At 44.5% G+C, this 18,223-nt stretch overlaps 1 protein-coding gene across 2 annotated transcripts in view; it reads left to right on the top strand.

Annotated features, from left to right (window-relative positions):
- The first annotated feature begins 808 nt into the window (after positions 1-808).
- paxip1 (PAX interacting (with transcription-activation domain) protein 1) overlaps positions 809-18,223 on the top strand; it is a 96,306-nt gene continuing 78,891 nt past the window's right edge. For both annotated transcript variants that reach the window (XM_052016903.1, XM_052016902.1), the window contains exons 1-2: positions 809-1,014; positions 14,403-14,537. In XM_052016903.1, coding sequence (XP_051872863.1) covers positions 925-1,014; positions 14,403-14,537 — 225 coding nt within the window. In that variant the 5' untranslated portion in view covers positions 809-924. The remainder of the gene's footprint in view (positions 1,015-14,402; positions 14,538-18,223) is intronic.

The raw sequence follows: 18,223 nt of genomic DNA, 5'->3' as shown, positions 1-18,223 counted from the left end.
CAAAAGCTTCAAAACACTGTGCCACCAGGCTCAAGGATGGCTTCCAACCCACTATTATAAGGCTCTTGATCAGACTTCTTGTATGATAAAGATGAACTCTTCACCTCACAATCTGCTTCTTCATGGCCCTTGCACCTTATCGTCTACCTGCACTGCATTTTCTCTGTAATTGTAACCCTACAGTCTTCATTCTGTTATTGCTTTTCTCTTTGTCCTACCTCGACGTACTTATGTTTCCAAATGACTTGTATGGATGGCATGCAAAACAAAGTTTTTCACTGTACCTTGTTGCACGTGACAATAATAAACCAATTAAATATAAATGTATGCACTGCAAGCACAGGTCAGAGCATATGTAAAACCTTGGCAAAGGATATAGGGGACATGATGAAGTAAGAAGCAGATATACAGACATCAAATGCATCTAAATAAATCCCATGCACACGTACAAAGAACACAGACAACTGCAGCATGCACAGCAAATACAAACAAATAAACCCACGCAGCCCTTTTCCCGCCTAATTTGCAGCAACACTCCGCGCCTGGCCCCGCCCAACGGGACGCGGGCGCGACCATCGCTGGCAGGGGGAGAACGGAGAGGGGGGGGGTGCGGAGCTGGAACGAGTTGACGAGCGGCAGCAGAGGGAAGGGGGAGATGTGACGGTGATTAGCATGGGCGTTGTAGGTCGGGTCTTGTTGTGTTGGGGAGTGGGGGGGTGGTGTTCGGTTCGGTTCGGTGGTGGTGTGTTTCACCCAACACCTCCCCCCCTCCTCCTCTCTTCCCCACGGCCGCCTTCCGCCGGCGGGTTCCGGGCGCGCGCGGGCGGGCGGGAGCGCGCGGACGGGCTGAGCCCGGGCTCTGGACGGGCGGCGGGGGCAGTGGGTTCGGCCGTCACTCCCCCTCCCTTCCCCCGGGGGCCGCCCATGGCCGAGGCGCCGCGCCCCGCGGGGCCCGCAGCCGAGCCGCTCTTCAAGGAGGTGAAGTTCTTCGCGGTGGGGGAGATCGATCCGCAGGTGAGCGGCGGGGCCGGGGTGGGATGTGAGGGGTGGGGAGGGAGGCCGCTCTTTGTCCCTCCCCTCCCCCCTCCCCTCCCGCCGGCCTCACAGCCACAGGCCCCGACCCCCGGGACTAGGGTACCCTACCCTGCCCCTGCATCCTGGGCTCAGCCCAGGGACGGTAGGGCCGTGGGGTGGGTGTCCGTCCCGGGACCGGGGTGCATGTGATGTTGTCTCTTGCTGTTTTCCTCCCACTTCTTATTTGGGTTGCTAAATAGTGAGCTATTTGCTGGCAGGCTGTCTGAGCAGGATGTGCTCCGTGTGCACTTCCTGCCATATAGTGGGTTGGGGGGGGGGGGGAGGTGTTGGTCTCTTGTTGTTCTCTGAGTCTGGTAGTAAGGGGTCGGGGGGGGGGCGGTGTGTGGGAGGCTAAATCAGGGCAACGATGTAAGAAGGGGGGCGGCAGCAAACACTGGAGAAGGAAGAATAAGGGTAAGGAGTGATAGCATCCTGTGCATCTCCCGGGACGTGCCCTCTTCACGTTGGGGAGGAGGTCCAGGAGCCTGAAGACACACACTCAACGTTTCAGGAACAGCTTCTTCCCCCTCCGCTATCAGATTTCTGAACGGTCCATGAACACTACCTTGTTATTCCTCTCTTGTATTATTTATTTATTTTTGTGACATAGTAATTTTTATGTCTTTATGTCTTGCACTGTACTGCTGCCACAAACAACAAATTTCACAACATGTCAGTGATAATAAACCTGATTCTGATTCAATACTGCAAATACTAGACTATAACCGAGAGGTCAAAATAAAACCCTGTAAAGGTTCCACATAGAAACAAAATGCTGGAAATACTAAGCAGTTCAGGAAGCACCAGTGGAGAGAGAAACTTTTCAGGTTGATACCTTCTCAACTGCATTTGCTGTCCAGACACTTGGGGAGGTACAGTTTTGCTTTTTGAAATGGGCTTCTGTTCCTTGCATTTTGTTTTGGTCAAAGTAGTGTGAGAAGTACTTGGATCTTGGATGTGATCTTTCAGGTTTTTGCTTTAGTCAGAAGTGAAAACAATGATTATTAATGTAGAGTGTCAGAATTAGTGTGTACTGATTAGTTTGTTTACAACTTTGTTAAAGACTTGTAACTAAATGTTAAAGACTTGTAACTAACTGTTTTGTTGATGGAATTAAAAACGATCTATTGTGGCGTGACTTGGAATTGAGGTTGAAATTAAATATTCTGGGTTATGGAATTCAGAATTAAATGTTGGAAAAACTTATTAGATATGGCTTCTGAGGAGGATGGAAATAAAGTTAATGTTTCAGTTTGATGGCTTGCATCATCCCTGGAAAAAAAATTCAATTGTAGTAATGAAGTTACCTTCCCCTCTGCTGAGTGTTGAATTGTGAGATTATCACGTTAAATGAAAACAGTATTTTTCATTTGAAGGATCTATGGAATAGGCCTCTGTTTTTGTCTTCTGAGTTGGATTATGAAAATCCCTACATTATTTGAGGTTTTGTCTGTTTAGATCTGTATTTTTTTCTATTGGAATATAATTACATAAAACTACAGATTTTGGAAATGTGAAACAAAAGCAGGAAATGCTGGAAATACTCAACAGGTAGGGCAGCATTTGTGGAGAGCAAAAGTTAACATTTGACCTGAAAAATTAACTCTATCTGCGCAGATGCTGCCTGACCTCTTGAGTATTTACTAATTTTAACATAAAATCTGAGGTACCTTTGAAACTTGGTATGTGCAGTCTTGGCTGGTTGTGTTTTTGGAATCAACTAGTGTGATTTGTGTCTCTGTAAAAGATTCAAGTACTTTTTTTTCCCTGCACAAGTAGCCTTGGAACAGTATCAGCTGGGTTGGGATAGTGGATTTTGGTTTGGCCTGTGATTTACATGAGAGTTGAGCTACAATAACAAGATTAGTGCTGGAACTTCTGTTGTTTGTGATTATATATAAATGACCTGGATGGAAATGTTCTGGTAGTCTGACTAGACAAGAAAATTGGAGTTGTGATTAGTGAGGAAGGTCGTCAAGTGATACAGCTGGATGTGCATCAGTTGGAAATTTGGGCAGGGAAATGGCAGATGGAATTTAATCCTGACAATTGTGAAGTGTTGCTTTCTGGGAGGTCAAATGCAAGTATACAGTAAATGACAGGACCCTTAGGAGCATTGATGTAAAGAGGGATGTTGGGGTGCAAGGACCTAGCTCCCTAAAAGTAGCAACATCAGTGGATAGGGTGGATTTTAAAAAAAGATATACGGCATGCTTGCTTTGATCAGTCAGGGAATTGAGTATAAAAGTTGGAAAGTCATGTTACATCTGTACAAAACATTAGTTGAGCCACCTTTGAAGTATTGTATGCTGTTCTGGTTGCTACACTATTGGAAGGATGTGGAGTCTTTGGAGAGGGTACAGGAGAGGTTTCACCAGAATGTTGCCTGGATTAGAGTAGATTAACTATAAGGAGAGGTTTGACAAACTTAAATTGTTTTTGCTGGAGTGTTGGAAGCTGAGGGATGACCTGATAGAAGTGTATAGAATTTTATGAGATGCATAAATAGGGTATTTAGTCAGAGCTTTTTCTCTAGGGTGGAAATGTCAAATACTGGAGGGCATAGCTTTAAGGTGAGAAGGTTAAGGTTTAAAGGAGATTTACAAGGCAATTTTTTTAAGACTAAAAATGTGTGCAATGCATTGCCAGGTAAGGTGGTAAGAGCAGATACAATAGCAATGTTTAAGAGGCATTTTGGCAGGGAATAGAGGGATATGGACAGATGGGATTAGCTGAGATTGGCATCATGGTTGGCACAGATGTGGTGGGCGGAAGGGCTTGTTCCTGTGCTGTACGGTTCTCTGTTCTGGCACTTTTACTTTTCCAGCCTCTTAACAAAGCAACACAATGTCTGTTTTATCAAACAAATGACACCGTGTGACCAGGAGATCTTCAGCAAAAAAACTAAGTCAGAAATTGATTTTAAGCAATATCTTGCAGAAGGAAGAAAGATTTAGGAGGAGAGTTTTAGTGAAGGAATTTTAGGGCCTTGACAGTGGTGGTGGAATGTAATTTAGTGATGACCAAAAGGCCAGAAATGAGTGCTTGTACCTCAGTAGGATGGAGGAGAGTGGAGTTGTGGACATGCTGGGCCATGGAGGAATTTGAAAACAAGGGTACAGATCTTAACATCAAGGTGTTTCTCAACATAAAGTTACATTTAGGGCATTAAGCATATGGCTGATGGGTGAAAGGAATAGTGCACATCGGGACCCAGGCAACTGATGTTTGGATGACCTCAATTTTACAAAGGGTGGTTTGAGGGAGGCCTTTGCTAAAGCTCAAATGAATAAACTTCATCTATGATTTTAGTGATCACCTGGCCCTGCATTTGACAATCAGAATCTTGTTTTATTTGTCTATTTAATTCACTTTGCTATTTGTACCTTGCAGAGTTTATGGTTTTAAAAATTTGTCGATTCTCTCTGGAGTTTCTGAAATGTATCTCCCCCCCCAGTAAATATTATGGAGATAACGGATTACAAATAGATTATGCTGGTTTCTATGGAGCTGTGTGACTGTGCAGTTCTGAAATGACTATTTGAAAAGTTGCCTTCTGTTTCACTGGTGGTTTTGCACTTTACTGGAAAACTTACAGCTGAAACAAATCTGGTGTTTGTATAAAATCAATATTTGTATGTTTGTACTTGGGTGGGGGGGGGAGGGGGAGAGAACGTGTGTCTGCCTTCCACTTTGAAGAGTTTGGGCATTCTAGAGTTTTGCCAAAAACAAAACTTTAGCTAATAATATAATTTCAATTGAGTTGGAGCTAGGTACCTGGCAGTGTTGTTTGGTTAGACACTTCAGAGGAACCCAGTTGCCATAAACCTGCTGAATTTAGGCTGTTATTTTACTGCAAGTCTGATTGAAATGGTAAACGTTTGAGCCATTGTAAAGTATCCACATTTCTTTTGGAAGCTCATTTAGACTTTATTAGATATTTTGAATGCTGTTAGTGCCAAGTTATGCTTTTGTTGCAGTTTTGATGAAAGCCTGTTAAATTGAAGTAATTCAACATGCCTTTCAACTGTTAGACATTTTTAGATGTGTGCAAAGTACAAAATACCTCTCTCGCAGTTCTGCTTTCCATTGGTATATCTTGGAGCCAGGGCAAGTATGAAACCTGTGTCAAAATGACAGGGTTCTCCTCTTGAGGCTGGCAAGTGGAGGATTAAGTGGGCACCTGCAGGAATTGTCAATGACGGGTTGTGTGTAGGTGGAAGAAGACGTACCATCAAGTGCTAGCTGGTTTAATCCTGGAATTAGCCATCAGCTTCTGAAACCCGTAAGACAGTTCAGAACCACATAGTATTACGTCAGATCAATGGCACAAACAGCCATTTGTCTCCGTGCTTCAAATGAATATTCTCCCACCAGTCCTCTTTCTCTCTTGTACTTGTTTAGTTTCCCCTGTGCATGAATAAAATGGGCAATCTAGAATGTATCAGGTTGGTTGGTAATTGGAGGAGCTCTGATAATTCAGCTGGTGATTATCTTTAACTTACTTTTGGTTAAATATTCAGCTTTGGATGTTGTTTCCCATTGCTTTATACTGGAGGATTGAATGATCTTGGATCTGATTAATGGCCAGTTACCTTAATAGGATAGCATTCCACTGACAAGCATGAATATGCAATACAAACTTTTATTTATGTCCTGCCTCTAAATTAAAGCTTCCAAAGTACTGTGGATGTGCAAATGAAGAAATGGTCACTGATTATGTACATTTTTATTGCACCTTTGAGATGCCTCCAAACACTTCACAGATTGTGTCATTTTTGAATTTGGAAGCACAGCACGCTTCCACAATTGGTGATTATGTTAATGCTCAGGTAATCAGTTGTAGTGATGTCGGTTGAGGCACATTTGTTGACCAAAACAATAAAAATAACTCCTCTACTTTAAATTTTTGCCCTCTCACTTTAAACCTATGCCCTGTAGATTTGGACTCATCTGGGGAACCTGACCCCTCATGATTTTATAAGCCTTTAGGGGTACACCCCACAGCCTCCCGTGCTTCAGGTTAAATATCCCAGCCATCCAGTCTCTCCTTATAATTCAAGCCCTCCAGTCCCGGTAACATCCTTGTGAATCTTTTCTGCACTCATTCAAGCTTAATGACATCCTTCAATAGCCAGGTGACCAGAACTGCATGCAATACTCCCAAGTGTGGTCTCACCAATGTCTTGTGTAGTCGTTACATGACATTCCAACTCTTGTACTCGGTGATCTGACCAATGAAGGCAAGCATGCCAAATGCCTTCTTCACGACTCTGTCTATTGTGTCGCCATGTTCAGGGAGCTATGTACTTGTACCCCTAGGTGTCTCTGTTCTACAACGCTCTCCAGGGCCTTGCCACTTACAGTATGTATCCTATCCCTAGGTTTCTCTGTTCTACAACTGTAGGGCCCTGCCATTTACAGTAATATCCTACCCTGGTTTAACTAGCCAAAATGCAAAACTTCACATTTGTCTGATTTTAAATTCCATCTGCCATTTCTTGGCCCATTTTGCCAGTCGATCCAGATCCTGTTGTAATCTTAGATAACCTATCCACTGTACCACCGATTTTGGTGTCATCTGCAAACATACCAATGCAGCTGAACGTGACGCGTTACTGAAAGGAAAACAGACGTGGAGGCTGAACTGGCGCACACTTTACTGTAACAAGCAAAGCGCGTGTGCGTGCGCAGAAGTACCTGAGAGCTTCTCCGGCGGATGCGATGTTAGGTTCCTGCCGGAAGGCCCGCCCCGTGGTTAGCTTACGATGCGCTCTCGCGCGGCCGCTGATGGCGGTTTGAGTCCCGTGAGTACGGAGTACAGGCCGCTACACCACCCCCCCCCCCCCCCCAGAAACATCCATCGGGGGCATGGGACCCTCAGTCTGTGTGTCCCTCTTGGGTGGCCTGCCCTGCCGGCGCGATGAGGGTACCTTCACCGGCTGCTTAATGTCCAAATGCGCCAGTTTGAGGCGGTCCACTGCAAAAGTCTCCTTGCGGCCACCCACCTCCACGACACACGTAGATCCGTTGTGCCGGATCACCTTGAAGGGTCCTTTGTACGGCCTCTGCAGAGGTGACTTGTGCATGCCCCTGAGAATGAAAACATACTCACAGTCCCGAAGGTCCTTAGGGATAAAGGACGGTGTAGTGCCATGCCTGGAGGTCGGAACCGGTGCCAGGGTCCCTACCTTGTCCCACAGCCTCGCCAGCACTTCTGCCGGCATCCCTGCTGGACCTTGGGCCTCTGGCACGAACTTGCCCGGGACCATCAGGGGAGTGCAGTAGACCAACTCTGCTGAGGAGGTGCCCAGGTCCTCCTTGGGGGCCGTGCGGATGCCCAGTAAAACCCAGGGGAGCTCATCCATCCAGTTGGGCCCTCTGAGGCGCGCCATCAGGGCTGACTTGAGGTGCCTGTGGAACCGCTCAACCAAACTGTTGGACTGTGGGTGGTACGCCGTGGTGTGATGTAACCGGGTGCCCAGGAGCTGCGCTAGTGCTGTCCACAAACCTGACGTGAACTGTGACCTTCTGTCGGAGGTGATGTCCGCTGGGAGTCCGAACCTGGCAATCCAGTTTGCGATGAGCGTCCTGGCGCAGGATTCGGTGGACGTATGTGCTACCGGCACGGCCTTCGGCCATCTGGTGAGCCTGTCGACCATGGTAAAGATATACCTGGCGCCCCGGGAAACAGGCAGGGGGCCGACGATGTCCATGTGGATGTGCTGAAACCTCCCAAGCATCAGCTGGAACTGCTGGTGGGGGGCCTTCACATGCCGCTGGACTTTGGCGGTCTGGCAGTGTACGCAGGTCCTGGCCCAGTGTCCGACCTGCTTGCGCAAATCCTGCCAAACGAATTTGTCTGCTACCAATTTGATAGACGCCCAGATGGATGGGTGGGCCAGGCCATGTAGCGTGTCGAACACCCGTCACCTCCATGCTGCTGGTATCACAGGCCGAGGTCTGCTGGTAGACGTGTCGCACAGGAGGCGAACTGCTGTCAGGCCGACGGGGACGTCCTCCAACTGGAGTCCCGAAATGGCGGTGCGGTAGGCCGGGATCTCGGTGTCCGCCTGTTGAATCTGTGCCAGCACCGTGTAGTCGATCCCTGGGGCTGAGGTGGTCACTGAGTGGATGTGGGGGCGGGACAGCGTGTCGGCAACCACGTTGTTCATCAGCTCGGATGGCTTGCAGTTGCCCAGGCCGTCCATGTGCAGAAGCCACGCGGCTCGTTCGCGGCAGGAGAGTCCGAAAGTGCGAATGAGGAGTGCCTTGATCTTAGCGTACCTGTCCTCCGTTGGTGGCTGGTGCAGAAACTTGATGATCCGGCCTGCCGTGTCCTGGTCGAGTGCGCTGACCACGTAGTAGTACTGTGTGGCGTCAGCTGTAATGCCTCTGATACTGAACTGGGCCTCAGCCTGCTCGACCCAAACATGGGGCTGAGCGGCCCAGAAAGCTGGGAGCTTGAGCGAGACTGCGTTGTGCATGTCGTTGGAATTCATGTCAGGGGTTCCAGATGCCATCTGGAAGTGTCGGGGTTACCAAATGTAGCCGAACGCGACGCGTTGCTGAAAGGAAAACTCAGATGTGGAGGCTGAACTGGAGCACATTTTACTGTAACCAGCAAAGTGCGCACGCAAAAGTACCCAAGAGCCTCTCCGGCAGACATGAAGGCCCACCCCGCGGTTAGTTTACGATGTGCTCCTGCACGGCCGCCAATGGCAGTTCGAGTCCCGTGAGTACGGGCCGCTACGCCGTGCCAATTACATTCTCATCCAAATTGTTAATATACATGATGAACAACAGAGGACCCAGAATCGATCTCTATGGCACACTGCTGGTCACAGGCCTCCAATCTGGAAAGCACTCCTTCACTGCCACCCTCTGACATCTATTACTAAACCAATTTTGTATAAATTACTAAACCATCTGCATAAACTTGCTGTCTGACTGGTGTGATGGTTCATGTTGAATTTCTCACTATTGGTACACATTTCTCGCTAAAATGGTGGCCCAGAATTTGAAGCAGTTTCACACTGCTTTTTGTTATTGTGTCAATTGCTCAGCAACTATTTTTCAGCATGGAGGATTCCAGCAATTTGCTTAAACAAATTCTGTATACATAGCAAATTTTTCTCACACATGCATATTTGTAAACACCGAATTTGTCCTGCTGGCTCTGATCCCCGACAGGGACTTGGCATCAGCAGGTCCTCAGAGGAAGCAGCAGTGAGAGTGAGGTTTATTATGGACACAGTTGTTCAGAAATGTGTTTGCATTATAGTTTCATCTTAATAGTGTGATTTGTCGTCAAGAATATAGAAGTAGTCTTAACAGTCCTACATATAACTAAAAGATTTCCATCCACTCATTTCAATTGCAGTTGTAAATAGATTTCTCACAAACTGTTTTGCATGGTAACCTTGTTAATCTGAAATAATTGGGTTACATTGAAAACTAATTAGAAACAAAATTCTGGAAGTATTCCTCTGGTTGGGCAGCAACTGTGGTGAGAGAAACATTGTTAATATTTCAGCTCTAATAAAAGGTCATCAACTTTAACCTCTTTCTTTCTGCCCAGGTGCTGTGCAACATTTCCGATACTTTCAGCATTTTCTGCATTTATTCAGATCTCCAGCAACTGTAGTACTGTACTTCCTGATATTAATTTGCACATTCAGCAAAGTATCTGCAAATTGAGATGTTATGCTTTTTAATAGCCTTGTGTTGGTGTTACTCATCAATTAGCCTCACAAAAATGCCAGATTCTTTTAAGGATTTGTTGGACTTGTGAATTAACTCGTCTGCTGAAAGTTTAAGCTGGTACTTAGCAGCATAAGTTGTCTTCTTAGTCAGACCCTTCATATTGAGGATGACTTCCATTCCAGTTTTGTGGATTCTGAGGTGATACGTGAGGACGAAATGGTAACTACAGTCTCTTCCACATGGTAGGAGGTGCCCGATGAGGAACTTGGATGGGCATTGGTTTATTATTGTCACTTGTACTGAGGTACAGTGAAAAGCTTGTCTTACAAACTGATTGTACAGGTCAATTCATTACACAGTGCAATTACATTGAATTAGTACAGAGTGCATTGAGTTAGTACAGGTAAAAACAGTAACAGTACAGAGTAGTGTCACAGCTACAGAGAAAGTGCAGTGCAATAAGGTGCAAGGTCACAACAAGGTAGGTCGTGAGGTCATAGTCCATCTCATTGTATAAGAGAACTGTTCAATAGTCTTATTACAGTGGGGTAGAAGTTGTCCTTAAGTCTGGTACGTGCCCTCAGGCGCCTGTATCTTCTACCCGATGGAAGAGGAGAGAAGAGAGAATGTCCCGGGTGGGTGGGGCCTTTGATTATGCCAGCTGCTTCACCAAGACAATGAGAGGTAAAGACAGAGTCTAAGGAGGGTAAGGTGATGCTTTTCTTCCACTATTTATGCAGAACTTTTGTGTGCTCCTGATGTGTGGTCTTGGGGGTTCTTGATATCATCCCGAATACACCTTCTCCACTTTGTATGGTCGTGGATGGTCCTAAGAATCAGTGGGATGCTGCTAACAAAATATCGTCTCCTTCATTCGTTTGCTTTATGATGACATACAAGCCAAGATCCTCATCTATTTATGGTTGGCATGGTGTTCCAAAGGGCCTGTTTCTGTGTGACTCTGACTCTGTAGTCTGCAGCACCATTGATCTCGGGGAAGATTGGTGTCAAACAAGACTCCCCCAATGCATTTCAGCCTTTCTAGCTGCGACGCTGTAACTTGCCTCCGTCAAATTTCTTGTGGAAGTGGAGCTGTTCTTCAGAACTAATGGGCAGCTGTTTAACCTGCAATGACTGCACTCTAGATCCAAGGGCAGCTGAGCCTCCAGTCAATCTGCAGTATGCCAACTGCACTTCTGTTTGCGTATACTCGGATGCCTAGCTCCAGGACATCGTCAACTCATTCACTGAAATGTACACAAGGATAGGCCTGGCACTTAATGTCCAAAAGACCAAGATCCTGTATGAACCAGCTGTTCCTGTGCAACATTGCTCTCTGGCAATAAAGGCTCACAGTGGGATCCTTCAAAACAAGGACCACATCTCATATCTTATAGCAAAGGCAGGTGTTGATGATATCAATGTGTCATTGCAGTCTTTGGTTAATGATATCTTGTCAGGTCCTTGAGATACCTTGTACAGGTAGCTCAAGTCTCAGAAGCACATAGGAAAAGGATATGTGGTCTACTAAGAACCAGTAATCCCTGCTTTCCTATGTGCTTCTGAGAATTGAGCTACCTCTACAAGGTATCTCAAGGACCTAGAAAGATTTCATCAATGCAGTCTTCACAAACTTCCAAATTCATTGGAATGATAAGCAAACCAATATCAGCATCTTCTCTCAGACCAATATACCCAGCCCTGGGGCCCTAATTACACTTGGTCACCTCCATTATGCAGGCCATGTTGTCTGCTTGCCTGACAGCGGAATCCTGAATAGAACACTATTCCAAGCTCTTGTCATGTACAGGGATCACTATGGAGACAGGGGAATAAAACAAACATCAAGGATGTGCTCAAAGGCTCCTTGGAGAAAATGCAACAGCGTAAGTATCCTTGTATCAACATGATAAATGTTAAGGTTGTCCATTCAATCTCTCTAGCCCAGGCTGAGGGACTTACAAGTGGTAAATTCTTTTTAATTTTTACAGATTTCTTTTGCAGCTTCTTTCACGTTATCAACCTTTCACTTTTTTTGCTTTAATTGATTTGGCTCATTTACCCTGCTGTTCAGTCATTCGTCCAGTCTGTCCTTAATCCTTCAAAATTCTTAAATCTATTACGCTGATACTGCTGAAGCCACGGTTCTTGCGTCCCAGAAGTCCTCGTTGTGTTATGATCACCTTGCGCTTCTGGGAACTTGTAGCACAAAACTTTTGAACTGAAAGGTGCACAACAGCATTCAACTGAGGACAAGCTCTGATATGATAATATTTTCAGGAGGAGGCCTTTGGGCCCATAGTGTCCATGCTGCCTGAAAGTAGATCTGACATATATGGCTTTTCAAGCATTCATCAGTTACTTTTATAATGTGCTGTGGTTTTCTGCCTTCAGCAGGCTTTCAGCCAGTGAGTTCCAAAACTCCTTGCTTGTTGAATGAATTTTTTTTTCCTCCAGTTCATTCTAATTCTTTTGTAGTATTTAACTCTAATCGCTGCCTCCCAGTTACTGACTGAAAACATGTCCTTTTTGCCCTGCCAAGCCACTCCATTTTATACATTTCTGTTACATCTTTAGTTATTTCCATTAAAAAAAAACCCAGACAGCCCCTCAAAACCACAGTTCTCGTCCCCAGCAAACACCACGTAAATCTCCACATTTTCTAATGCTATTTGCATCCTTCTTATAGTGCGGTGACCAGGATTTATGTACACTCCTGAAACAAGCATGCTTTTTTCTGAGCTGCATCAGGGAAAGATTTCTAAGTAGATAGAAAGATTCAAGAATGTGCTCAAAGCCTCCTTGAAGAATTGCATCATCCCCATTGACTCCCAGGAATCTCTAGCATATCATCACTCAAAGTGGAGAAGGGGCATTCAACGTGTATTGAGGACCTCAATTCCATGCATTGGGAAGCAAACAGAAGCCTTGTGCAAGTGGCAGAAGGAAAGCTCCACCTCATCTATGGAAGGTTATGGAGTTCCCATGTTGGCTTCATTAGCCATCTCAAGACCCACAAGACTGGAGTGAAAGTAATTCTTCCTCAATTTTGAGAGACAGCTGCAGCTTCTGCGGCTAAAACAATTTAATGGCTTGATTAGTGTTTTAGTCCTTGTATTCTGCGCCTTGGCCAATAAAAGCAGACATCCCATATGTTAACCAAACTGGGGGGGGTTTGTGGACAAGCAGTCCCAAGATTCCTCTACACCTCCACGCTTGTCATTTTTCATGTACAGGGGCTCCCCAGGTTACGAATGACTTGACTTGCGGTTATCTGACTTTACGCAAATTCTCCCATACATGTTTAAAGCATTTTTCAAGCTAGCAATAAAATGTTTCGTTATATTTATTAATGGCTGGATACAGTATATATTTCTATTATTTTAATTATGGGTAATGTTAGGGTGATTTTTTTTCAGTGATGAAAGAATTATAGCAAGTGTATGTAGAGCGATAGGATGTGGGTAGCTATAGAAAACGGACATTTCTGACTTCAGGAGTCATTTCTCAGGAATGGAACCCTTGTGGAACCCAGGGACTGCCTGTATTCTCTTGCCTTCCAAATGGATTACCTTGAATTTCTGTGGATTGAATTCTTTTTATCACAATTGTGCCCAGATGGCCAGTCAGTTGATGCCTTCCTCTCTATCAACTGAAATGCCAGTTTTGGATGTGTGCTACTCCAATAGATTCTGGGCCCATATTTCTTCAGCATTTTGTAAGCAAAATCTGGAAGACACATATAATCAGTTCCTTTTGTCTTTAATGGGGGTAGTTTCAGTTGCTGTTGCACTGCACTCTGGGATGATAGTCTCACTCAAACTGTGAATTGGAGATCTTTAAACTTTGTGACTTATAGTAATTTTTATGTCTTGCACTGTACTGCTGGCGCAAAACAACACATTTCATGTCATATGTCAGTGATAATAAACCTGATTCTGAGATATCAAATCTGCATTCATAACGAGAGGATCGGTACTGCAGGAATTGATGGGATCATGGGGAGAATGGATTAGGGAATATTAGTGGTGGAATGGGATTTCTCAGAAAACCAGCATAGACTTAATGGGTTTAAGTGCTGCCCTTCCCTGTTGCAAAAAAAACTTGGAAATATTTTTATCCCCTGTGTTCTCTAAGCATCCATAATCATGTGCAGATGCCTGCTGCAAGCAGCCAGGCATTGGTATAAAATATTGTACATTGTATGGACTCCTTAAATTTATTGAAGATGCTGTTTTGCAATAGTGAAGGGAAGTTTGTGTGTGGAAATTGACCATTCGTTACAGCTGGACACCATAAAGCCATAATTGATAAGGGTGATGGGCTAGCATTTTAACAGAAAGTTGTTAAAGCACATTTTGTTCAAAGTTTGGACAGTATTTCTTCAATGGGTGATAAACGCATGCATTATATTGTTCCTTACATTCACTTTCAGGGCATCACAAACCCCTTTACAGCCAAATAAATACTTTTGGATTGCTTTCACTGCGGCAACAAACAACACGGATTGTGATGAAATAACTTTGGTGATGTTGAATGAACAATTACATATTGGATACAATCCTAAGGATAGCTTCCTGACCTCCATTGCATGTTTACAGTTTGCTTTTCTTTTGAATTAGGTGATTCAGCTGCTGAAGGCTGGAAAAGCAAAAGAGGTATCCTATAATGCATTGGCGACACACATCATTGCAGAGGATGGTGACAACCCTGAAGTTGGGGAAGCACGGGAAGTGTTTGATCTGCCAGTGGTTAAGGTGAGCTTTGTATTGTTTGGTAAATAGCTGCTTCAATAAAATGGCTTAAATCCATTAAATCACTCTAAATGTGTCATGTTTATTTGCGTCACAAGTTTGTTGGCTGAACTAATACTCAACCCTATTCCAAAACTTAAAGTATTGCAAATGAGGTTTGATTTGATTCACTGTTGATTGGACCTCCATTTCCTTTACTTCTGCCTTGTGAAGTACGTTTTCAGATATTAAAGTGCACTTTCTATCGGCCTTGCAGAATAATAGAACAGTATAGCATAGAAAGAGGCCACAGTCCGTCAAATCCAGTTTGTCCCACTCCACTGTTCTGTCTCCATATCCCCGCAAAGGTTAACATGCTGTGAGGATTAATGCACTTTAAAGGACGGGTGATTTTTTTCTCTCTCTAAAAGCTCAATGTAAATAATGCACCATTTGTAATGGCTGGAGACTATAGAATGTTCAAAAGATATGCTGATAGTAATGTATTGTTTCTGATATGATAACATTACAAGAAGATTCTTTGGGAACCTTTTTCAAAAATGATGCTTAAATCAAGTTAGATCATTTGTTTGAAATATTGCGTAAGGCTTTTGAAGATTTCAGATACATTATTTATAGAGTCATTTGCGGCTGTCAGGACCTTGGGCAGAAGGTGTTTTTTTCCCAAGGGTTTGAGTATAATGGGTTCTGTCATCTGTTAGTTCTTTATCATGTGGTGGTGATGCTGTCAACTACAATGCATAATCTGTAGACCCTACGTGTTTAGGCTAATGTGTCCGTTTCATCTATGTAATGTGATAGATTATACAAACAATACACAAAAACATCTATTGATTGTGAATAGCAGATGATCAGCTTCCTGTCTGTGGATTCTGTGCTTGTTCAGTGGTAGTGGTGAAAGGGATACTCCAGTGTTTGGCCTCACCTGCTCTTCATTCAGGTGTTGTACATGGAGTAATTCTCATGTTCACAAGACAGGGGAGCAGAAGTAGGCCATTCGGCCCATCGAGTCTGCTCCAAAGAAATGGGGGGGGGGGGGGGAGTCTGCTGCATGAGCAAAAAAAAAGTATTCTAACCCCAATTTGCAGCCTTATCCCCATATCCCTTGACACCTTGACTAATTAGATATCTATCTCCTCCTTAAACGCCTCCAATGATCTGGCCTCCACTGCTGTACGTGGCACGGAATTCCATAAATTCACTACCCTCTGGCTGAAGAAATTTCTCCGCATCTCTGTTTTTAAACCTGTACCCTCTAATTCTAAGATTGTGCCCTCTGGTCCTGGGCTCACCCACCAAAGGAAGCAGCTTGGCCACATCTACTCTGTCCAGTCCTTTCAATATTTAAAATGTTTCTATGAGGTCCCCTCTCATTCTTCTGTACTCCAGCGAGTACAGTCCAAGAGCCGACAAACGCTCATCATACGTAAGCCCTTTCATTCCGGGAATCATCCTCGTAAATCTCTGAACCCTCTCCAACATCAGCACATCCTTCCTAAGATATGGGGCCAAAAGCTGTGCACAGTATTCCAAATGGGGCCTCACTAGTGCCCCGTAGAGCCTCATCAACACTTCTTTACTTTTATACACTATACCTCTCGAAGCGAATGCCAACATAGCATTCGCTTTCCTTACCACCGATCCGACCTGGTGGATAACCTTTAGGGTATCCTGCACGAGTACCCCCAAGCCCCTTTGTACTTCTGTACTTTGAATTTTCTCCCCTTCTAGATAATAATCTGCCCGTTTATTTCCGTTTCCAAAGTGTACAATGGCACATTTCTCAACATTGAATCTCATCTGCCATTTCCTTGCCCATTCTCCTAAACTATCTAGGTCTCTCTGCAAACTTCCTGTCTCCTCATACTCTCTACTCCTCCACCTATCTTGGTGTCATCCGCAGACTTAGCCACAAAACCACTTACTCCATCATCCAAATCGTTAATGTACAGGGTAAAAAGAAGCGGCCCCAACACCGACCCTTGCGGAACACCACTAGTAACCGGTAGCCAACTAGAACAGGATCCTTTTATTCCCACCCTTTGTTTTCTGCCTACCAGCCAATGCTCCACCCATTCTGTTATCCTACCTGTAATTCCATGACCTCTCATCTTATTAATCAGTCTGTTGTGCGGCACCTTGTCGAAGGCCTTTTGAAAGTCTAAATACACAACATCTACCACCTCTCCCTTATCCACCCTACCTGAGATTTCTTCAAAAAACTCCAATAGGTTGGTCAGGCAGGATCTTCCCTTCCCGAAACCATGTTAGCTTGGACCTATCTTGCCTTGCACCTCTAGGTATTCCATAACCTCATCCTTGAGGATTGATTCTAATAACTTTCCCACCACTGATGTCGGACTAATAGGTCTGTAATTTCCTTTATGCTGCCTCCCACCTTTCTTGTACAGCGGAACTACATTTGCAACCCTCCGGAATGATGCCGGAGTCTATCAATTCCCGGAAAATTATCACCAATGCCTCCGCTATCTCTAAAGCCACCTCCTTCAGAACCTGGGGATGCACCTCATCTGGTCCGGGAGACTTATCAGTCTTTAGTCCATTTAGCTTTCCTAGCACCTTCTGTCTAGTAATCTTAACTGAACTCAGTTCCATTCCTTGAGACCCCTGACTATCCGGTATATTGCTGATGTCCTCCACAGTGAAGACTGATGCAAAATACTCATTTAGTTCCTCTGCCATCTCTTTATCATCCATTATAATCTCTCCCGCACCGTTATTGATTGGTCCTATATCAACCCGTGTCTCTTTTACTCCTTATATATTTAAAAAAAACTCTTAGTGTCCTTTTGGTTGTTATCTGTCAACTTCCTTTCATAATTCATCTTTTCTTTCCTAATGACCTTCTTAGTTTCTTTCTGCAGGTTTTTAAAAGTTTCCCAGTCTTCTGTTTTCCCACTAACATCTTCCTTGTATGCCCTCCCTTTTGCTTTTATTTTAGCCTTCACCTCTCTCGTTATCCACATTTGTGCTTTTTTTCCATTCAAAACCTTTTTTCTTGAAATATATCTATCCTGTATTTTCCTTATTTCTTGTAGAAATTCCATCCATTTCTGCTCCGCCATCCCTCCAGCAAGCTTACACTTCCAATCAATTTGGGCCAGCTCCTCTCTCATGCCACTTGTAATTTCCTTTGTTCCACTGAAATATCGATACACCAGCTATCAGCTTCTCCTTCTCAAATTTGAAACTGAACTCAATCGTATTATGATCACTAGTTCCTAATGGTTCCTTTACCTTTAGTTCCCTAATCACCTGCGGTTTGTTACACAGCACCCAATCCAAAACAGCCGATCCCCTGGTGGGGTCATCAATAAGTTGCTCCAAAAAGCTGTCCTGTAGACATTCCACAAACTCACTCTCCTGAGATCCACTGCCTTGCTGGATTTCCCCATCCACCTTCATGTTAAAGTCCCCTATAATTATCTTAACGTTGCTTTGTAAAGCAATATGTATCCGTCTGAAATAAATCAGCAAATGCTGCAAGTAGCATGTTGAAGTGTCAGTGGAGAGAGAGAAACGGGAATAATTTTTTAAAATTTTATTTACAGCGTGGTAACAGGCCCTTCCGGCCCAACGAGTCCGCGCCGCCCATTTTAAACCCATATTAACCTACCCGTACGTCTTTGGAATGTGGGAGGAAACCGGAGCACCCGGAGGAATCCCAC

This window comes from Pristis pectinata, chromosome 5 (genome assembly GCF_009764475.1).
Source record: "Pristis pectinata isolate sPriPec2 chromosome 5, sPriPec2.1.pri, whole genome shotgun sequence".
Lineage (NCBI taxonomy): Eukaryota > Metazoa > Chordata > Chondrichthyes > Rhinopristiformes > Pristidae > Pristis > Pristis pectinata.
The sequence above is the reverse complement of the archived record's forward strand: the minus strand, read 5'-3'. Positions and strand labels throughout refer to the sequence as shown.